Source organism: Rattus norvegicus, chromosome 17 (assembly GCF_021556685.1).
Source record: "Rattus norvegicus strain SHRSP/BbbUtx chromosome 17, alternate assembly SHRSP_T2T, whole genome shotgun sequence".
Classification (NCBI taxonomy): Eukaryota; Metazoa; Chordata; class Mammalia; order Rodentia; family Muridae; genus Rattus; species Rattus norvegicus.
In genome coordinates this window covers 9548485-9571996 of record NC_141550.1, presented here as the reverse complement: position 1 = coordinate 9571996, position 23512 = coordinate 9548485, and the positions used below count along the sequence as shown (strand labels likewise).

General features: G+C 41.2%; 1 protein-coding gene across 13 annotated transcripts in view; it reads right to left on the bottom strand.

The window, feature by feature from the left end:
• The window catches only part of Uimc1 (ubiquitin interaction motif containing 1), a 69127-nt gene that overhangs the window by 20369 nt on the left and 25246 nt on the right, over nt 1–23512 (bottom strand). For 5 of the 13 annotated variants that reach the window (XM_087589992.1, XM_087589991.1, XM_087589994.1 and 2 more), the window contains 7 exons: nt 21848–21972; nt 20555–20660; nt 20079–20254; nt 19518–19718; nt 13845–13930; nt 7308–7384; nt 3044–3147 (listed from right to left, as the gene is read on the bottom strand). In XM_087589992.1, coding sequence (XP_087446118.1) covers nt 3044–3147; nt 7308–7384; nt 13845–13930; nt 19518–19718; nt 20079–20254; nt 20555–20660; nt 21848–21972 — 875 coding nt within the window. Of the gene's footprint in view, nt 1–3043; nt 3148–7307; nt 7385–13844; nt 13931–19517; nt 20255–20554; nt 20661–21847; nt 21973–23512 lie in introns of all 13 variants that reach the window. The other 8 variants (XM_087589986.1, XM_087589985.1, XM_087589989.1 and 5 more) reach the window with 2 other exon arrangements.

The following is a 23512-nucleotide window of genomic DNA, read 5'->3' as shown; positions in this document are numbered from 1 at the left end:
TCTCTGAGAGTTGCTTCTTTTGTTTTAAAACACCATCCAGGCAAGATGGCTCGGAGGGTAAGGATATTTAACACCAATTCTGCTGACTTCAGTTCAATCCGCAGAATCTACATGGGTGGAAAAAAAAGACTTACACACACACACACACACTCTCTCTCTCTCTCTCTCTCTCTCTCTCTCTCTCACACACACACACACACACACACACACACCGTATGTATAAAATAATTAAGTGAAATACTACACAATGAAATATCAAAAGTGGTACTCAAGACACAGAATTATAATCCCTTGTCGGTTTGTCCAGTATGCAACTCTCAGGCCACATCCCAGGAGAGCTGTGAATTCCACCTACTATATTTATAGATAGCATTATGTCAGAAAACTGAAAATCTTTGGGGGGGGAAGGGGTAGGTTTTGTCTGTTTGTTTTTCAAGACAGGGTTTCTTTGTTAAGGCTTGGCTGTCCTAAAACTCATTCTGTAGACCAGGCTGGCCTCAAACTCAGAGATCCACCTGCCTATACCTCCCCAATGCTTCTATATGACTCTTAATTCACATAAAAACTCACTAAACTAACAGTTTGGCTTGGAACAACTTCTCCTAACTCAACCTGGAAACACCTAAAGAAAATCCTCAGACATTAGAGAAAATATTATTCCATTACTTACAAAGAAAATTGACAGAAGTCAAGTCAGGAGAGACTGTAGTTATAACAAGGCTGCTCTCCATAAGTCAGTACTGCCAAGTGGCTACCCCATTAACAAGCTAATATCACTGAACAGACAGAAAACTTTCACAGCAGAAAAACTATTTCTATATGCATTCTTCTACTTGTGCTAAGTCAGTTAGATGTTTTACACTCTGTCTACTTTAATATTTTAAGAAACCCAGTTTTTAAAATGTATTTGGGGAGCCAGGCAGTGGTGGCAGCACACACCTTTAATTGGAGGCAGAGCAGCAGATCTCTAAGTTCGAGGCTAGCCTGGTCTTCAGAGTAGCTCCGGGACAGCCAGGGCTACACAGAAGAAACCTGTCTCATGCAGTGAGAGCAAACAAACAAAAAGAACCTGGGTACAAAGCAGCCTTGACAGCTAAAGGCTTGTAGGGCTTTGTCTGTATGCGAGGGTAACTGTATTACTCTGTTCTGCATGTATCCTCAGCAGATTTGCTCCAGAGACCCATTATTCCTACACTACCATTAGGAAAGCCCAGTCTATTACATATCAGGTGCCAAGAAGTTTATAGATGATTCATGGAAGCAGGGGTTCTAACCAATTACCTGCAGTGCGAAGACTGAGAAAGGGATCTAACATCTACTGTGAACGTTGTTTCTAAATATCCAGTATAAAAAGGAATGAGAAACTTAAGTCTCTTTTAAAGTGTTCAGGACTATAAACATAAATATAAGCAAACTTTTTATTTTATAGACAAATTTATTCAATCTTCCCTCAAACTGCTTTTTACAGCAACAGAATTACTGGAAAATTCCTTAGTCAAATCCAACATGAAAAATACACAGTAAAGGACCTAGAGAGTGGCTACCTGGGTAAAGTACTTTCTACTCAAGTATGAGGACCTGAGTTCGAATCCTCAGCAATCACAGAAAAGCTAAGACGTGCATACCTGCAACTTCCTGCACTAGGGGACAGGGAGGGGTGGCAGAGATGGGAAGGACCCAGAGGTTTGTTGGCCCCAGTTTAGCCAAAAGAGTCAGCTCCAGACTCACTGAGAGACAGGTCCTGTCTCAGAGTAAGGAGGAGACTGACAGAGGAGGGAAACATGGATACAAACAGGTGAATGCACACACACACACACACACACACACACACACACACACACACACACACACACTCTAAGATTCTTTGTCTCAAAAAAAAAAAAAAGGTTTTCAGTGTCTATGCAGCCCTGGCTGGGCTGTCCTGGAACTCACATTGTAAAGTAGACTAACCTGGAACTCAGAGATCCATCTCTCTGGTGCTAAGATTAATGGGTCCTGAGCACTCGAACAGTCTTTTTTTTTTTTTTTTAAATATTTATTTATTATATATAAGTATGCTGTAGCTGTCTTCAGACACACCAGAAGAGGGCATCAGGTCTCATTATAGATGGTTGTGAGCCACCATGTGGGTGCTGGGATTTGAACTCAGGACCTCTGGAAGAGCAGTCAGTGCTCTTAATCACTGAGCCATCTCTCCAGCCCTTTTTTTTTTTTTTTTTTAGAATCTTTTTTTTCTTTTTTTTTTTTTTTTCTGGAGCTGGGGACCGAACCCAGGGCCTTGTGCTTGCTAGGCAAGCGCTCTACCGCTGAGCTAAATCCCCAACCCCACTCGAACAGTCTTAACTTTATGGCGTGGTCAGGCCTGTGTGGTGAGGGATGGTTAATGACCCAAATAGAGATTAATTTATTTGTCTTCCCTTTGTATTTCTGATAACATTTATAAATTAATGTTGAAAAATATGTTTATGTTAGATAGTGATTCCCCCATTGTTCTTTTCTGCTATGTATCTGTATGTAATGGGAAATGTCTCTATAGATTTAGACACAAATTTATGTTCAGGTTTTAGTTCTATCATCAATAGTAATACATAATAGTAAATCACATCAACAGTCTAAGCCTGTCTTTTCCCATCTCTAACAGAGATAATAAAGTACTCGGGGAGTGGGAAACGCCTGGCCTTAGTGGTGCACACACTTAACCCCAGCACTCAGGAACCAGAGGCAGGAGTTTGAGGCCAGCCTAGTCTACATAGTAAGTTCCAGGACAACCTGGGCTATGTAGAGAAACTCTGTCTCAAAAAAACAAAAATAAAACAAACAAAAGAAATGATGATATTTTAATAAACAGTGCTGAACTGATAATTTATAAAAATTTCTGAGGTAAGTGGCCCTAAAGTTAAAACCCTTTAGCACCAAAATCTTTTTTTTTTTTATTAACTTGAGTATTTCTACCAAAATCTTTTAAGACAAGGCAAATGCTGCATCATACAGAAGACCAAAAGCATAAACAAATGAAGGAGAAAATTACAGAGAGAGAACTCACCTGCCTATTACTCACTGTCATTCCTAGTTCAGTGGGGATCTCTCTGCCATCTACAGAGTCTTCTCCATTCAGGTCAAGGGGCTCAAAGGAACTTAACTGTGTCTCTGTAATTAAAGAAGAAACGGAAACACCAACAATTTTCATTTTGCTTCTTTCCCTCTAAAATTTAGAGTATAATATCTCATTGACAATATAAACCTAGTTTGTTTCCTCTTGAAGCTTTACTGTGACATAATTTACATATAACAGAATTCACCATTTTTTCAGTTTGTAATTTGATAGGTTTTGACTAATTTATAGTATGGAACTACCATCCAATACAGAAATTATGTTTCCAGCATCCCACTGAAATCCTCCTGTGCCTTTTGAAGTCAACTGTACAAACCTACTGTGTGCTCCTGCCATTCTGTCTTCCCTGGAATATCATCTAAATGGAATCAGCAAGATATGGCAGCACGCACTGTGATCCTAGCTATTCAGGAGGCTGAGACAGAATTCAAGTTCAAACCTGGGACAGAGAGTGAGACTTGTCTTTTAAAAATGCAAAAGTCGGGGTTGGGGATTTAGCTCAGTGGTAGAGCACTTGCCTAGCAAGCACAAGGCCCTGGGTTCGGTCCCCAGCTCCAAAAAAAGAATAAAAAAAAAATGCAAAAGTCACACGTCGTACAGTCTCTGGTGTCATCCATTACTTAGTACCATGTAACTAAGAGGCAGCCATGCTGTCAGATGTATAAGGGTCCGTCCCTTTTTTTCACTACTTGGCTAGTTTCAAAATCTACTGATTTTGATAAAAATCAAAAACTGCCTATATTAGCACTAAGGTTAAAGAGGTAAATAGGAAAAACATAAATTAGGGTAAAAACTAATATGCATTCATTACAAATATGTGCCATGGGGCTGGAGAGATGGCTCAGTGGTTAAGAGAACTGCCTGCTCTTCCAGAGGTCCTGAGTTCAATCCCCAGCAACCACATGGTGGATCACAATCAGCTGTAATGGGATCCGATGCCCTCTTCTGAGGTGTCTGAGGACAGCAACTGTGTACTCATATACAGTAAATAAATCTAAAACAGCAAAACAATAAACAAACAAAAATTTTTAAAAAGATATGCCATTCTTTAATATGTTCTTTAAGCACTACCTACTAGTTCAACAAATATTAATGGAATAACAAGCTCCAGGCATTGTCCTACCTCCTACTAACTCAAAGACAGAGTGTAGATCAGGAGCAGCAAACCACTCATGCCTTCTGGGCCCAATCTGGCTGGCCGCCCAGTTTTGTAAATAAGGCCTTATTGGCACAGAGCCATACTCATTCATCTATGCATTGTCCATGGCTGCTTTTGCAGGAAAACAGAGATGAGTAGCTCTTACAAAATATCTAGCCTAAAGAGCCGAAAATATTTACTAATCTTGGAGAAATAAGCTGGGGAGATTTGGTGATTTAAGTTAGATTACAATCTTTTTTTTTGGGGGGGGGGGGTGGAGCTGAGGACTGAACCCTGAGCCTTGCGCTTGCTAGGAAAGCACTCTACCACTGAGCTAAATCCCCAACCCAATTTGGTGATTTAATAGAAAAATGTTTTAAGTTTTCAAACTACAAGTTCTAGACACCTATCAGTATAAGAAGCTAATGATAATTATAGTTTAAATGACAACAAATCTGGTGAAGAAACGTTACAAACTCAGCGCCTTTGTCCATCTGAATGAATGATGACATCATACTACCAGTGATGTAATGGGAAGTGGGAAGACACTGGGAAGTAATCAGGTCATAGGAATGAAGAAATAAAAACACTCTCATGCTTCACCCACACAACGAATAGCCAACACCGGGCAAATACTCTATAATATTCTAAACTATCTTCAGAATGATTAGAGGAACAAATACATTCTAGTATTGACTATATTTGAAAACTGGACACACACATACTTTATCCACTTTGGTGGTAAAAGGCTCAAAAACTGCAAAAACTCATCTGTGATAAATTTCTGTGAAAGAGCTTATCACCAAATCTATTGTTCCAAGACAGAACTCGCTCACCGCAGACTACGACAGCAACAACAAGTAGGAGAGATGAACAGTCTAACTGTGAGAACACTTAGGAGCCTCGGTGTCTCAGAAACAATACTGGTGGCACGCTGTGACAGCTAACCCTGAGTGTCAACTTGACTGAATATCCTCAGATAACTGGATCAGGAAGGCTCGGACCCAAGGAATGGGTCGGGTAGCCTATTGGATTAATGAGATGATAAAGGGAAGAAAAAAGTGAAGCTTGACTGAAAGCCATCGGCCACTGAGCCCACGTGCCCAACAGGACTGTGTTCTGCTCAGCGCAGGAAAATAAGCAGCCACTGATTAAGGCCCCTGAAACTGTGAGTCAAAACAAATCTTGAGGCTAGCGAGATGGCTTAGTAGTTAAGAGCATCAGTTGCTCTTCCTGAGGACCTGGATTGAATTCCCGGCATCCACAGCCTATTTGTAACAACAGTTCCAGGGGAGCCAGTGCCCTCCTCTGGCCTCCCTGGGAACTGCATGCACATGGTGCAGCTCTGCATGCATGCAGAACACTGCATGTGAACAGACAGCGCTAGCTAATGAGAGAGAAGAAAGTAAACCTTCCTAACTGGGGTTGGGTAACTTTTGTGACTATACTTCCTATCATTAGCTTACAGACTAAATTCAACCATCTGCTGACCTAAACGCCTTCCGTGTGGGTGTTGTGCTTCAAAGCTGGGTTCTGTGTCCCACAATCCAGGTCCCCAGCCCTTAGGACTTTCTTTTACTTTCTAATTAGCTTACAAAGCAATGGCTTTCCTGGTCACATTTCATGCATACTTGTTTTTAATGACGCTCCTCCCTCACTCTGTTCCCACCCCCTCCTCCCCTACTCACTCCTTCCTTCCCCAGGTCATCCTCTTTGCCTTTTAGGCCATGTGTATTCCATTACCTTATTTTTCTTAGAAAATCTTTTTACCCTCCTATGATCCCCTTTTTAGTTTTATCTCCTAGCCCACACCCCCTTAAACGCATGTAAAAATTAAAATCTATTCACTAAGTTTCATGATCACTATTGAACAATCAGGTTATTCCTGAAAGATGCCCCAATGACATCATACACCATCATGGCAAACAGGTAGGCTGACTTCCCAGAAGGAGGGCGAAATTCACCACTTGTACACAAAGAAGGGGACAAAGTTTCCTTTTCACAAAGACAGCACCATATTCCTAAGTGCCCTTGCCAAAACCAGAGTGCTTAGGTAATGGAGTCTTTAGAAGGTGTCATTAGGCAGTAATCCAAATACATCTCAAATGTATTAAGAAACCGCTCTGATTAAAAACTAACATTACTCACATTCTGAAAACAATAAAAACCTTTTTGATAGGCTGCCAAGTGTTTTAAAGTATTTATAGGATTTTTTCCTAGAGTGCATGTTAACTAAGTTTTATCCTTTGTGGAAAAATATGGAAAGAAATTAAAATAAGAAAACTACGAATACTCTGACAGGCTACATACGCTCTAAAGGAAACAAATGTGTCTTGAAGCAGCGTTTGTACTTATTTTTCAGTGAGTTTAAATATTGGTAGGTATTTCCTTTAGCCTCACATGAAGATATTCCTGATGAATACAATGGGATCTTCTTTTAAAAACAAAAGAAAGATAAACTAAAACAAATAGAGAATGAAAGCAGTTCATTTAGTAAGATGATTGGTCAGAGAGTTCCCTGAGACAGCGATATCTTAGTTCATTTTTACATTGTTCTACAGACAGAGGCCCATCCACACAAAACTCTCAATTAGTGATGTCTTAGGCCTAATCAAGGTATATACTTCCTTTTTTGTAATTACAAACTACAGCATTTAACCAGGTCTTGTCTATGATTAAAACTATCCCAGTCATGAAACTGCACAAAAATTCAGTCCCCAAACTCACTATAACTCACACCAAAACTAACTAGTAAAGGGCAGTGCTTAATAATGAAGGTGACCTGAGAACAGCCCAACTTTCTGAAAACACACAGATTAAGCATTTAAGTCCCCTTGGCTCTGAATTGACTGTTAAGTAAGGATTATTCTGGAGTTTTTGTTGCTTCTTCAGATCACATAGTAGACAAGCAAGCAAAGAGCCATATTAATTTCAAAAGCAAATTACCCCTAAGCAGAAAACAAGACTGATAATCAAAACCTGTGTGCACCAGAACTAGTATGTGAGCGTGTAGGTGGTGACAAGCACATGCACACATAAATCAGATATGGTACTCACCAGGACAAACAGTGACTTCTTCTGTAGAAGCTTCCGGCATAAGAACTAAATCTCTCTTACTGGTCAAAACTGCAATGCTGAAAACAGAATCAAATGACAAGTGAACTCTTCATAGAATAAAGCAGAACACAGGTCTACAGCAATGGTGGGTCTTCTAAACATCTGCAAACAAACAGATATATTCTGTACAGTGTCACAACCAGAAAGCAAGGCACCCATAGTGCGAGTGCCCAGTAACTACCCGAGAAGATGACAATTATACCACAGTCTGCCCATGTCAAAGGTGTCCTGCAGTCTGGCCACCAGGTATAAGCCTTGCAAAGAGAAGAGGCATAAATGCAGAAAACACGGGGATTCTCCTGACAGCACAGTGCTTTCTCCTCCCCTTACAGCTAAAGTTTCTCTTTATCTTGAGATACAGCTTTCCAAGCAACAAAAATACAATTAAATTCCAAACTATCCTACAGCAAAAATCTGCCCACACAAGTTGAATATCTCTTTTGGGAAAAACTTAATTATGAATGGCTTCCCTTATCCAACCTTCTGGTTTTTCCTGCCTGTTTGTTCACAGAGTGTGATCTCTTCCTGACACCAGAACACATGGCTGAGAGATCTAAGCATCCGCAATAGTCCCCTCATGCTTCACAGAGTTTTAGGATAGTTTGATCAAGTATGCAAGAAGACACTTAAAAACACAAACCCTCATGTCAGCCAAGAGCCACAGAGAAGAGACACCACTGAGACTCATGACAAATAACTAAACTATGACAGGAAACCACGAGTGAGTTCTCTCTCTAAATAAAAGATTTCAGAACATTTGTTATAAACCCAAGCTAGACACAGTTTACGCTGCATGTAACATTAGGGCTCTATTCAAAAAGTCTATCACAAGACAATTTGCTGACATTTATAAAATGGGCTAATCAATTTGAAGTCAAACCACATTGTATGTGATTTCAACTCTCTCCTGGTGACAAAGTGTGTAATCATTTATTAAAACCTGCATCTGCTCTGCACAGGCTAACCACAACAAAACAGAGAGGCCTACAGAGAGCAGAAGACGAACTCCAGTTTAGAACATTTCCAAAAGTGTCTTAACAGCAAAAGAATCAAACTGTCATCAGAGAGACAAATACTTAATACCACCAAAAGCTTAATAAAGACCACTACCTAAATTACAGTAATGATAACTGGGCCTTAAGCTTCATAGGAAAGATGAGAGCCACCCAATACAAAGATCGGCCCTTAAGAAATTCCCCAAACCCAAGTGGCTAGAAACCTGACCTAATTAATAACCAATTAGCCATTATCTATTAAAGAAAAAAGATTTGGAAGATAAAACTTGATCAACTAATCAAGAATGGAAGAAGTATGCACATACAGTGTCAGGGAAGACACCAAGCAGACACAATGGCAGAGAACTGAGTAAAGGGGGTACAGAATTGTGTGGCCTGAATAATACACAGGCTAAGAAATAAGATTTATGGGGCTGGACAGCTGGCCCAGCGGTTAAGAGCACTGGTTGCTCTTCAAAAGGACCTGAGTTCAATTTCCAGCAACCACATGGCAGCTCACAACTATCTGTAGTAGTAGCTTGTGGGGATCTGGTGTCCTCACACAGACATATATGCAAGCAAACACCAATGCACAAAAAAATAAAGATAAATATATCATTCAAAAGAGAAATAAGATTTGGGAGTGCACATCGTAAGTGCGTAGGTAAGTACATAAGCAGACCGGTAATATGGCTGTCTCTGTGGAAGCCAGTAGAGGAGACCATCAGAAAAGAAAAATCAGACTGTACCAAAAAAGATAGAGGGAAAAGCTCTGACAGTCTACCAAGTGAGTGAAAGCAGATTGGAGAGGAGCAGACAAAGGCACACGTGCACGTCAAGCTGAGCACACTAGCTGCACGGGTCCTTAGCCCACAGAAGAAACTCAGCAGCCATTTCCAAACTCAAGCCAGATAAAAGCAAGGTAGGTCTGCCCCAGTCCTTATAAACCTCAAATCCAGTTTCTGATTTCCATGAGCAGTGATTACTTCAGTAGACAGATCTGTGGTGGAGACAAATCCCATTTGTGTTATACCAGATGGCTTAGAATGCAGTGGCCAGGCACCATTTTGAGGGGGGAAAAATCTATTGTTAAAAACTGGACTGAGGCTCAATGGTTAAGAACACTGGCTGTTCCTCCTAAGAACCTGGGTTCAATCCTCAGCACCCACACGGAAGCTCACAAATGTCTGGGAATCTGATGCACTCTTCTGGCATCCAAGGGTACCAGACACAAATTTAATGCAGGTACAACACCCATACACATAAAAGTAAAAATTTAGAAAACAAACAACTCAACCACCTAGGGCAACCTGTGAGATCAAAGAACATCCACAAGCTAGGAAACCTCAATTCGGTCTGCCACGAACCTTTAGTCAGGGAAGCCTCTTAAAAGCAGTTGTGGACAGCAGCAGGGCTGCCTACATGAGACTGGCTTAGACTGGATCATGTATAAGGAGAAACAACCCCATCCATGCTCAGTGGCTGGGAACAGATCTCATCAACTAGAACTATGCTGGAGTTTTAGCAGCTCTGAGCCTCAGGCCAGTAAGCAGATCAAACTTTACAATCACCTACGTAAATTCATTACTGTTAAGCCCAAGAACTCTGAAGTTCCTGGGGTGTAATAATACGTGAAAGGACATCTCTCTAGCAGGGTGACCTTGAAAACATGAAAGCAGGTCTTTTGCTTGTACCAATCTCAATGCTATGATATGATTTCCACATTCCCACTCCACTTGGGAGACACTCCTTAGATAAACAGCCACTCAAGAAGAAACAATATAGGCAGGCTAAAGAGGGTGAGGGACTCTGCCCAGCCCACAGAATGCAAAGCTAAGTGTAACTTTTCTATTTAGTGATGCTTTCTTACTCTCCTGCCCTTGTCTCTCCCCTCCTCCCAAATTTTTCTCTATTTCATGTCTTTTTATAAATAAAAATATATATGTACACTCTAGCGGTCTTCAGACACACCAGAAGAGGGCATCAGATCCCATCACAGATGGTTGTGAGCCACCATGTGGTTCCTGGGAATAGAACTTAGGTCATATGAAGGGCAGTCAGTGCTCTTAACCACTGAGTCATCTCTCCAGCCCCATCGTTCTTCATTTCTTTTTCTTCTTTTCATCTATTTAACTGTTCCCCACGTCTTTCTTGTGTTCCTTCTCCTTTTATCTCACTCACTTGCTACTTCCACACTTCCTTTACAGAGTGCTGACCTTCACGCCACATTCTACAGCAGAATGGCACTTCCAGTTATATGGTTATTGCTGACTCTGTACTAAGGAGTGTAGTTGATTTTGTACATTTCTATATCTAATACAGTCTGATATTATTGCTGCTATAGCAGTGTTTCCTCCCGAGTGTATACCTTCAAAGGTAGCCTGCTAACTAAGAAGATCCACCTCCGAAATCCTGAAGAGCTAGCCAAACCAACAGACACATAAATCACAACAATGAAATGCAAGAAATATGAAGTCAGGACAACACAACTCCTCTAAAGACCATAATTCTCAACTACGGAACTGAGAAGCACCAAAATAAGTAAAATGCACATAAAGCTTTCAAATATTTTCTGATAAAAATGACTTGTGATCTAACATGGCACACAAACCTAGAAAAAAAAAATTCAGAAAGGAAATTGAGATTTTTTTTGAAAGGGAGAGAGGAAGTAAAGGAAGAGAAGTGAGAGAAGGAAGAGAGAGAAAGGAAAGGAAGAGAAGTGAGAGAAGGAAGAGAGAGAAAGGAAAGGAAGAGAAGTGAGAGAAGGAAGAAGGGAACAAGAGAGGAAGAAGGCAGGAACTAAGAAGTTTAATGGACAAAAATCAAAGTAGAGGTGCTGGAGAGACGGCTCAGTGAGAGCACTCACTGCTCCTTCAGTGTACTGGGGTGGGGCCCCAGCATCCACACAGCCTGAGACCATCACGGTCTCAGAGGACAGAGGACAAAGTGAAGCGAGCACTGCATCCCGTTACCAGTGAGGAAGAAGTAAATGAGCATTCCCATAACATCTAAGAATTCTGGGATAATCAGACAGACTGGGCTAAACCTTTAGTCCCAGCACTCGGGAGGCAGAGGCAGGTGGATCTCTGTGAGTCTGAAGCCAGCCTGATCCACAGTGAGTTTCAGGAGGGCAAGAGATACCTGACGATATAAGACCCTGTCTCAAAAAACAAGCAAAAGACAATCCATAGGACAAAAGACTCGGCTGCTGTGGACACCAAAAGCATAAACTATTCAATGAAATGACAGCAAAGTTTCCCAAACCTTTTCAAAGAAATGGGCATTCTGTTTGAAGCAAGAGGCACTTATAACATAGACATGTACAGAGAAAAACCTCTATACAACATATTATAATCATGAAGTCAAACATACAATGTAGGGGCTGAGGAAATAGCTCAGACATTAAAGTACTTGACACACAAGTCTAAGAACTAGAGTTCAGATCCCCAGAAACCCAGATCCCCAGAAACCCACAGAAATGCTCCCGGGCGGGGCATGGCAGTGACCTGGACTTCCAGTCTCAGAAGAGAGAAAGAGGAGATCCCCAGAGCTAGCTGACTGGCAAGACAGACCACGCTGGCAGACTCTGGGTTGAACTGAGACTCTCTGCCTCAGTGAGTAAGGTGGAAAAGTAATCAAGAAAGATGTTATACATCTGTCCTGGGCTTCCACATACACACACTCACACACATGCAAAACACGAATATATACACATATGAAAACATTCAAAGCAAAGAAACAATATTCAAAACAGTAAAGGAAAGATACTAACTCACCCACAAAAGTAAAAACATCAGAACAGTATCAGTGTCTCATTAGCACTGCTCAAAGCCAAGGGACCATGGAAAGATATATTTTAAGCACTGAAAGTAACTGACACCCAAGGATGTTATATCCAGCAAAGGCATCTTCTAAAACTGAATATAAATAAATAAAGTTGAAGAAAAATAATAGCATTAGAAGGAAAGTACGAATGAAGGCAGTTTGTGACCACCAGGCTCAACTGCAGAAGATCTCTGAACGCACAAAGGGAGAAGAAAAGCAGGCTCGGTTACAAGGACACAGGAAAGAATAGGTTCTAGTAGAGAAAGGACTAAACAAAGGCGTTCTAGGAAAAACCCACCATGTCCAACACTGTAAACCAGCTAGTCGATGATGCCAATAAGGAAGCAAGAACAAACAGCAATCCAACCAACCATAAAACAACCATAAAAGTTATAGGAATTAATAAATATGTAACTATAATAACTTTAAATATAAAATGACCTCAATTCACCAAAGAAGAAACAGAGACTGTCTGACTCATTCCAAACTTCTACTGTTGTCTCCAGGAAAAGCCAAGAGATGGAAAACTCAAATCAGTCAGAAGCCAATAAAAGGCTTGTAGAGCTATCCTGATATCTGATAAAGTAGACTTCAAAACAAAATTAGTCAGAAGACAGAAAAGGTCACTACATTTTAAAAGGGAACAGTTGGGGTGGGGATTTAGCTCAGTGGTAGGGCGCTTGCCTAGCAAGTGCAAGGCCCTGGGTTCGGTCCCCAGCTCCGAAAAATAGAAAATAAAATAAAATAAAATAAAAGGGAACAATTTACTGGGCATGGCAGTGTATGCCTTTCATCCCAGCACTTGGGAGGCAGAGGCAGGTGGATCTCTGTGAGTTCAAGGCCAGGCTGGTCTATACAGTAAGTACCAGGACAGCCAGAGGTAAGTAGGGAGATCCTGTCTCTAAGAAAAAGAAAGGACAGGACAGACAGGTCAGGACAAACACCTTTCAAGTCTATCTCACTCCAATCAGAATGGCTACCAAGAAAGCAAATAACAAATGCTGGTGGGGACGCCGGGGTTAAATCTTAGAGCCATTATTAGTATGGAGGTTTATGACAGACAGACAGATGAAAAGGAAGGAAGGAATAAGGGGGGGAAAGGAGAGGAGGGGAGAGAAGAGAGCAGAGGAGAAAGAGAGAGAGAGAGAGAGAGAGAGAGAGAGAGAGAGAGAAGTATGGACTGGACAGGAGAGGGACACAGTGAGGACTGAGCCATGAGGGAGGCAAGTGAAGGAGAGCAGTGGAACAAACACATGAAGATGACTACAAACCCTATTATCTGTATGCTAGTCTGAGAGAAAAAAGTAACAGAACCAGAAAAACAAAGAAAGGAAGAAAAAGCCATAAAGAAACAGTCTAGGAAGCTAGGATAGATTAGAGAACACCAAGTAATAAACTGTGAGATTTATGTTAAAATGACTAGAGTGGGTAAGAAAACCTTTATGGTCTCTTCCAGGCTTAATATTTTAGACTCTGAGAGACACACATTTGCAAACTTACAGCTAAAAATGATTTCCAGTCTCGATGGGCACATAAAGCAGATAAAAGTTGCTGGCAAGTTTCCATGTATACAGTCTCTCTTAAGAGGTTCCTCTTTCTGACCCTTATAGCGTCTTGAGGAAGAGACCCCCAGACCCACAGCAGAATACACCCTCACCTTTGTGAGGCAGGCACAGCGTCGTCTCCTTCAGAACTCTTCAGAACTTCTTCAGAAGTTTCTTCAACAAACAGACCTTGGGAAGACTGTAAAGACACGGGAAACCTGAATACACAGGTGAGCTTCCTTCTTCCTTTGTTATTTACTTAGTACATGTTTATATGTACATGTGGAAGCCAGAGGCCAATCTCGGATGCCAGTCCTCAGAAGCTCTATCTGCCTTAGGTTTTTAGTGTTTATAACAGTCTCACTATATGAAGACCAGGCTGACCTCCAGTTCACAGAGATCTTCTTCTGGGATTCAAGGTACACATGACCACACTGAGCCATATCCACCTTGGGTTTTGCTGTTTTTGTTTTGTTTCACATTTATCTTTGGGGAAAGGGGTGCACATGTCACTGATGCACATGTGGGAGTCAAAGGACAAGTTACAAGAGTCAGTTCTCACTTTCCACCTTGGGGGTTCTAAGCATCAAATTCAAGTCCTCCTTCTTGGTGGTGACAAGCATCTCTCTTTCTTTCTTTCTTTCTCCCTTCCTTTCTTTCTTTCTTTCTTTCTTTCTTTCTTTCTTTCTCTCTTTTTTTAAAGATTTATTTATTTGTGAGTACACTGTAGCTGTCTTCAGACACACCAGAAGAGGGCATCAGATCCATTACAGATGGTTGTGAGCCACCATGTGGTTGCTGGGAATTGAACTCAGGACCTCTGGAAGTGCAGTCAATGCTCTTAACCACTGAGCCATCTCTCCAGCCCAAGCACCTTTTTTCATTAAGACAGCCTCCCTCACTGACCCCACTGACTAAGTTGGATGGTTAGTCCCACAGTATCCATCTATTTGTCTCCAACTCTCCAGTCACGACATTTCACATGGGTTTTGGGGATGGAATTTAGATCCTCATGCTTGCAATGGCAAACAGTTCCAACTGAATGGTCTTCTCAACCCAAACTTCTTCCTCTTGAAAAACAAACAATCTTCCAAAGTATTACTTAACGGTTGATAAGAATAAAATCAGGCCGGCCATAGTAGCCCATGCCTTTATCCTGGAAACAGAGGAAGACAGACAGTGGGGAGCTCAAGGCCAGCCTAGTCTACACATCAAGCTCCTGGACAGACAAAGCTATGAAGGGACCCTGCCTCAAAACAAAACACTAACCCAGGCATAATGGTACATCAATGCCAGCACTTGGGAGGCAGAGGCAAGCAAACTTCTGTGAGTTCAAGGCTAGCCTGGGGGGTTGGGGATTTAGCTCAGTGGTAGAGTGCTTGCCTAGGAAGCGCAAGGCCCTGGGTTCGGTCCCCAGCTCCGAAAAAAAGAACAACAACAACAAGGCTAGCCTGGGTCTATATAATGAGTTCCTGAAGAAAGCAAGCAATGCTACCTTAAATGGGTTTTCTGGGAAAATGCTTTGGCTATGACACTTCATCCAGGAAAAGCCTCTCTAACTGCTCGATAAAGCTTTCAGGGTTTTTTAACATGTTAACAATACATGTTAAACATGTATCCCTCTATGACTCCAATAAAGGATAACATATAAAAAAAGGGGGGGGGGAAGGAGTAGGTAAAAGGGAGGAAAACTGAATCTACAGTCAAAAGGAGAGCTGTATGTACAACTGGAAATGTAGTCATGACAAATCAAAGTTGAACAATACTATCAATGAGAATCCAGCAGCAATGGGCCAGCAAGATGGCTCAGGGTAAAAGCACTTGTACCAAGCCTGACAATCTGAGCTCCATCCCTGGGACTCATATAGCCAAAGGAAGAGAAATGATTCCCCAGAAATTACCCTCTGACCTACACACACACACACACACACACACACACACACACACACACACACACACAAATGAAATATAACTTTCTAAAAACCCTTGCATTAAAATACATCAACAATAAATAATGCACCCAACTCTTTAAATTAAGTAATTAATTTTTTTCTTTGAAAAAAAAAAACAGGAAACACTGACACCTAGTGTCCACCTAACAGAATTTTGTTGATTTAAGGAACTGGAGATATGGCTCAGAAGTAACCAGCCCCAAGTCAAGCAACTGACAGAGGAAGTGATTCCCACAAGCTGTCTTTCAACCTTCACTCATGTTCCGATCCACCCCACATACATACAGACATAAATAAATGTCTTTAAAAGCATGCTGCTTTCTTTTTTAAGTAAAATGGAAAGTAACAATGTCAACCTCTGGCCTCCAACCTCTAACATACGTGCATATGTGTATCATACATACATGCATTCCAAAAGACCAAAAGCACAGTTACCTGGACATTTTATACAAACTCACTTTTATTCTTACAACTACATCAGACGGAGCTGGCTCAGCAGTTCAAACACTTGCTGCTCTTGCAGAGGACCCGGACTGAGTGACAGCTCACAGCCGGCCCAACTCCCTTCTGAAGATTATGAAGTCATGTAACTACAAACCCACTCTTCGGTATAATTTAGAATATCCTGATTTATTACTAAAGTTTTTATTACTATTTCTGTCATCAGACTTTGAATTTTTTAGTTTCTCTTGTTAACTGTATTTGTTTGGTTTTTCTTACAATAAAGATTTATGAAATGATAACTGTTAAAAGTATTCCTAACAGTATAGGTTTGACTTTTGTATTTTAGCAATTTTGTGTCTTTATCAAGCCATTTAGTATCAATTTTTACAGCTATAAAATGGGAAATAACAATTCCTATCTTTAAATTGTTTAAAGGAAGGTAGAGAAACAAGATATACAATGTCCATACATAACACTATCTAGCCATATTAGAAGTAGATTAAGACAGCAATCTAAATGTCCCCAAAAGGAGACTGGGTTCATTAGAGAAAGTCACCAGAAGCAAAATTAGAAACATACCATGGTAAGAAAGAATAAACTGTGAAACTGAACTTAAGTCACAGGTTATCCCCCCTAAGACTGATGTGGTGGAGGAAGGAAACTGACCCCGCAAGTTGTCTTCTGACCTTGCACACACTACGGCGTTTGTGCACACAGGACACACACAGAAAGGAAGGAAGGGAGGGAGGGAGGGAGGGAGGGAGGGAGGGAGGGAGGGAGGGAGGGAAAGGGAAGGGAAGGGAAGGGAAGGGAAGGGAAGGGAAGGGAAGGGAAGGGAAGGGAAGGGAAGGGAAGGGAAGGGAAGGAAGACAGATTAAAACACTATGTAGAGGGGCTAGAGAGATGGCTCAGCGGTTAAGAGCACTGACTGCTCTTCCAGAGGTCCTGAGTTCAATTCCCAGCAACCACATGGTGGTTCATAACCATCTGTAATGGGATCTGATGCCCTCTCCTGGTGAGTCCGAAGACAGCAACACTGTACTCATACATAAAATAAATAAATCTTAAAAAAAAAAAACAAAACAAAACAACCAGTATGCAGAGATCTCTTCATCTCTAGATCAGGAAATACCAGTCAGTCTGAATGCCATGCTGGTGCAGGTCTGAGGAGCTACCATTCATATACCTCTGATGGGAATGTGAATATATGTATTTTCTATAGATGACAATAGAATAGTTAACAAGACTGTCAATGTACATATCAGCCTCTGATATATCACTGTATCTGTAAGAAATTATCCTACACTTCTTCTGAAATGTCTTCTCTTCAAGGTATTACTTGGGATAGAAAAGTATTAGAGACAACTTACATCTTACCAGTCAGCTACTGAATAAGCTATGGTTTATCCAATACAGTATCTCCCTAAGGGGGTGGGAGGTAAACTGAGTATTGTTATAGAATGATCTCAGAATTACTAAATTAAAAAGTTTAATATATATAGTAAACTATCATTTGTATAAATGGAAGGCAGGGACTGGAGAGGTCTCCCAGCTGGCAGTGCTTATCCAGCATGCATGAAGTCTTGGATGCCATCCTCTGTACTATAGAAAGCACGGGGGTTGGAGAGATGGCTCAGTGGTTGAGAGCACTAACTGCTCTTCCAGAGGTCCTGAGTTCAAATCCCAGCAACCACATGGTGGCTCACAACCATCTGTAATGGGATTCAATGCCCTCTTCTGGTGTGTCTGAAGACAGCTACAGTATACTCATACACAATAAATAAAAACACTTGCCTGCAACCCCAGTACTCTGGACATGGAAGCAGGAGGATCACAAGTTCAAGGTCATCCTTGCTACTTAACAAGTTTGAGGCAAGCCTGGGCTACATGAGAACCTACAGGAACTGAAGTTCCTAGAAAAAAAGCCACATCTACACAGAAACACGCCACAAGGCTGTTTAACTGATTAGACCCTGATTAGACTGTGGAAAGACTGCAATGCTGTATGCCCGGAACCCAATGTTCTTAGCCCCAAAGTAGCCATTTATTGATCACCTCTATGTGTGTGTGTGTGTGTGTGTGTGTGTGTGTGTGTGTGTGTGTGTGTGTGAACATTCTTGTGACTACTGGGTAATGGACTGTATGAGCAGACCCCTAGCTTCCACCAACCTAAAAGCTAAGAATGTCATCAGGTATTATCTGAGGCCTAGTCAGAGATTTTCTCATTTTTACTGAAATCTACCTGATGTTCCCACCAATGTTATTTAAAACATGTTTTCTCTTTAAATGTTTTTTTTTATTATTTTTAATTGTGTGAAGGTGTCTGTCTACATGCAGGCATATGCTCATTGCGTGTTGGTATCCTCAGAAGACAGAGACATTCAATCACCTGGACGAGGCTGGAGTTACAGACAGTTGTGACATGGGAATCACCCTGGTCCTCTGGAAGAGTGAGTAGTACGTGGTCTTAACTGTTAAGCTGTCTCTCCAGACCCCTTGGAAAGTCTTTTGATCTGTAACTTTCCTTGTAACCTTTCTGTAACCTTCATAAAACTGATACATTGTTGGAACATGTAATTTGGGGGAACCTAAATCTGTGTTCCCAGCTTACAGCAATTCATATTTGGCTGCAGAATAAATTAATTCTTATGCCTTCTGAGATGACACATTCGCATTGACACTTGTCAAAAAAAGTGGAGAAAAGAATATATATATTTTATATTACATAAAGTATCATGGAAGGATACACTAAAAATTAGAAGCATGGATTGAATCCAGAGAGGGGAAATGTCTGGCTAGAAGGTATAGCTGAAAGACAAATATATATTTTTAATTTGCATTTCCTTGAATATTTTAAAACATCATCTGTAGAAAAATGTTTTAAAAATAAAAAGTTTGGAAATGAATATGGTATACACTAACAAGATGAAATAATGTGTTTATGTATATTGGATAAGTGGAGAAAGAGTTCTGGTAAATTATAAAGTAAAAGAAATGAACAAAGTTTGTGCAGAAGAGTCTCTATTTTGCTTAAAATTTAAAATAAAAATGTATTTTATATGTATAGAAATGATGATGATTGCCTCTTGGTGGTTTGATAGCAGGTAACTATTTTAATTTTTCTTTTCTTTCTTTTTTTTTTGAGACAAGGTCTCACAATGATGTAGCCTAGGCTAGCCAGACTGCTTCACCCTCCGGAGTGCTAGGATTATAGGCATACCAGACACCCAGGTTCTTTTCTTTTTTTTTAAACTTTTCCTATTTTATATAGTAAGCATATATTATTTTAATAAGCAGATAAAGAACAAAGACCACAAAAAATAGTTGAAATAATTCTTATTCTATCTGTAAATAAATTATCCTTCATTACACCACCACCACGGCCCTTACCTGACCACGACCGGTTGTTGGTTCTTCCTCCAACAAAAGTCTCTGCTTCAAGCTTGTAATGGGACTTTTTTGAGAATCCTTGGTTTCTGAGTGCCAGACAGATGCCCCAGAGCCCTGCCTTTCCTCCCTGGCTCCAGCTCTCACATCTTCTGAGAGGCCTTCATGCTTTTCACTAGTCTGCTCTTCTTGGCCACATTCATTCTGGATCAGAAAAGGAGGTCTAGGTAACACTGGTTCCCCAAACCCTCTTTTTTTAACAAGCTGTCTCTGAGCCATTTTCAAGCTCTTCTGATACACCTCCAACTGGCACAGAATGACACTGGTGTATTGATCAGGGTCTACTCCAGCAGGGCAGAATGGAACACCCCAGTAGTAGTGCACTGTGCCCCCAATGTCCTGGAGGCCTTTGGTGTCTGCTGGGGTAGGAAGGCATTGCCTAGACGTGTCCCCCCTACCCTGAACAGCTTTGGGAAAAGCACAACCACTCCCAGTACTTTCCTGTGGCTTCCCACACTGTGTGTGCTCAGCCAAGTGGCCAGTACATCTGTCAAAACATTTAACCTTCTCATTCTCAAACACTGGCCGGCTTGACTGGTCCTGGCTTCCTGAGCTGCCAGAGAGCGGCTCCTCTTCAGGGTTTTCACTGTGGTCCCAGGGCTCCTTTCCTTCCTCAGCCTCGTTTCCCTGACTGATCTGTGAGCCTTTGCACAGTGATGGAGGTGCCAGCTGCCATATGCCTGTAGGTATGTGAGAAAAAGTAGGGCTGAGGACAGTGTTTGTTAAAGGAAGACAGCCTGGTGAGCTGTCATCTATCAAGAATTACAAATGTGGCTATGAAAGCTGCTCTTTGGCTTTGGACAAAGGGTGTTGTTTTCCCTGGAGATAAAAGTAGGTTTGTTGGATATTAATGAAATTTCAACTATTTCTGTTTGAACCTCTTTAATACCATAACAGGGATTTGGGGCATCTCTGTCTCTACTCGCAGCAGAAGTGATAGGGTTATACTTGATGTGTAGGAGTCAGAACGGAAGACATGCCTTCAGTGGTTCCAGAATCTTTGGTGCTGTCTTGATGGGGATGTGAGGACGGCCCAGTAGACAGAGGTCGGGGTCTGGCAGCAGAAGCGTCAGAAGACCAGCGACTCTGAAACAAGCGACCCCGTACCAGACCAGGTTGTTATTAAAATAGCTGTCTATGAAGAGTCACAGGAAGGACAAAATGGGAGGCCACTGATCCCTAGGACTTTCTTCTCTTCAGATATAGCTGCTCGATTCAAATGGACTCTCCAGTGTAAAGTGAATACATATATATATACATACATACATACATATACATATACATATAGTATATATATATATTATACCATCCCAATATGGAGGGTATATAGTGTATAGAATGGTTCAGATTATACTCGCATGGTGATATATGCCTCTAGTCCTAACCTTTTCAGAAGGCTCAAGTAGGAAACTGCTTGAACTTCCAAATTGAAAGCCAGCCCTTTCAATTCTAGGAGGCTCCAACCCAAACAAACAAGCTAACAAGCAAAGAGAATCAAGGCTTGCCACTGGCAAGTATCCTTATTGTTTACATTAATTTCTTTTGCATATATTCACATCATAATTTAATATTGAGTTTTTCTGTTTGTTTGGTTTTGGTTGTTGTTGTTTTAGTTTGGTTGTAGTTTTTGGTTTTTGAGACAGGGCTTCTCTGTGTACTCTGTCTGCTATGGATCTTGTTCTTAGCCCAGTCTGGCCTCAACCTCACAGAGATCTGCCTGCCTCTGCCTCTGCCTCTGCCTTTGCCTTTGCCTCCTGAATGCTGGGATCAAAGATGTGCGTAACCACCACCCAGCTATTCGATTATTTTTTTTTCTTTTTTTCTTTTTTTCAGAGCTGGGGACCGAACCCAGGGCCTTGCGCTTGCCAGGCAAGCGCTCTACCACTGAGCCTAATCCCCAACCCCTATTCGATTATTTTTAAAGTGACCATTCTTTCTCTTGCTTTCTTTGCTGTCCCCACAAACAAGGTGAACATCTGACCTGAAGCTTTTGAATTCCTGGTATTCTACACTCCTTCAGAAGCTTCCCATCACTATGATTCTTTTAAACCACTGACTGAAAAATTTGTGGAGCGAAATCAAACTCTTAGGGTAACAAAAACACTTCAATCAGATTAATCAGCAACGAGGACTTAAAAAAAAAGTAGAGACATTTTTATTAACTGAAAAACCTATAAACTACCAAGGCTCATTTCTCATACAACTCTACCAACCACTAAGTAACTGAGAACATTGTTAGTAAATCCCACAAGCTTCCAACACAGCATATTTACATTCAGGCTTTCAGCAATGGCTTTCCTCAAGAGCTCTTCTTCTTTCTCCTCCTGGTTGTTCACCTCCTTAGCTTCCTGCTCACTCATTTTGAGAGCCAAAGCAAATTGTTCTTCTTCTGACATCTCTGTAAGAGTGTAAGGAAGGGAAGAATACCACAAACAGAAAATTAGCATAAGGCAAAAAACCAAAATCATTAAACTGTCAGCTGACAATCCTGTGAGCCATATGGTATGATTTATACTCTAATGAGGAACGTCTATAAGGTAAGGTGTGGTCAAGATCACTAGTCGCATGCCAAGCACTGGAGGCACACATCTTTATAGTCCCAGCACTCAGGAGGCAGAGGCAGGCAGATCGCTGAGAGTTTGAAGCCAGCCTGGTCTACAGATACAGTTCCAGGACAGCCAAGGTTACACATAGAAGGCCCATCGGGAAAGCCCAAAACAAAGAAAGAAACAAAGAAAAAAACCATTTGTAAAAGCATTAGTAGCAGTTACAAGAACCATGAGTTAACTAAAGCTAGCACAGTGCTAGCCAACAGTGTTCATGTTTGCATCTCTAGCACGTGAGAGGGCCTGTCAATCGGTATCTGATGAATAAACAAACAAAAACACTACAGAGCTCTCCTTGCTAGACACCTCACTGCTTTAAGCTGATCATTTAGCCAGAGCGACTTGACTCTCCAGAATCTGTGCTTTTATGATGGTCTCATGTAGTCCAGGCTGGCCTTGAGGATGAACCTGAATTTCTGCCTCCAGTTACACCAGGATCATAGACGTGCATCACCTTCTTTATATGGTGCCAGAGATTCGACAAGGGTTTCATACATGCTAAGCAAACATCCTATCAACTAAACCACATATATCCCCAGATCTCAAAAATCTTCTAACTTCTTCAACTTAACAAATCCTTAGTTTTCAACTAACAGCAACTGCAGTACACTGGAGAAATGGCTGATTCCAAGTCTAGGCTATGAAATGTCCAAGCTGAGCTAGAATATGTCTTATGACAGTTAGCAAGGGATCTATGACCCATGCCTAGCACTGAACCCAAAGAACTTAAGAGCAAACTTGGAAAACAAAAACTACTGGCTTAAAATTGAACTGGAATCCACTGCATTATCCTTTTTAATTAAAATGTAGCAAACATTTGCAGACCCTCATTCAATGCCTTCAACATGAGGAAACGTGACAGAGCTGGGTGAGTTACGTCTTCAGCAACGTAGTCAGCTCAAGCTCCTGGGGACAGTCTACACCCATCTCACAAGGACAGCCCTAGTTAAACTCAGCACATCTCTGCGATGGTTACTCTTGGTTGTCAACTTGCTCTCAGTTCTGTTCCCCTAGAGAGCCCTGACTAATACAGTCACAAAACAAGACAAAAAACAAAAGACACGAAAGCAGGAGGAGAATTTATAGAGGAAGCAGAATCGATGAGTCAGGGATAAGAGAAGTAGGAATGAACATGATTAGAATGCATTATTTACTGGTGTGAAATTGTCAAAAAAATCAATTTAATTGTAAAATGCTGCAAAAAAATTTATCTCCAAAGATAATCTTAACATGTTAAGTTGATGCTCTATTCACCCCCATAGGTGCCAAAGGGCAGACAGTCAAAGTGCTGTCTCTTGCCAACTCCCCCCAAAATAAAAAACAAACAGCAAG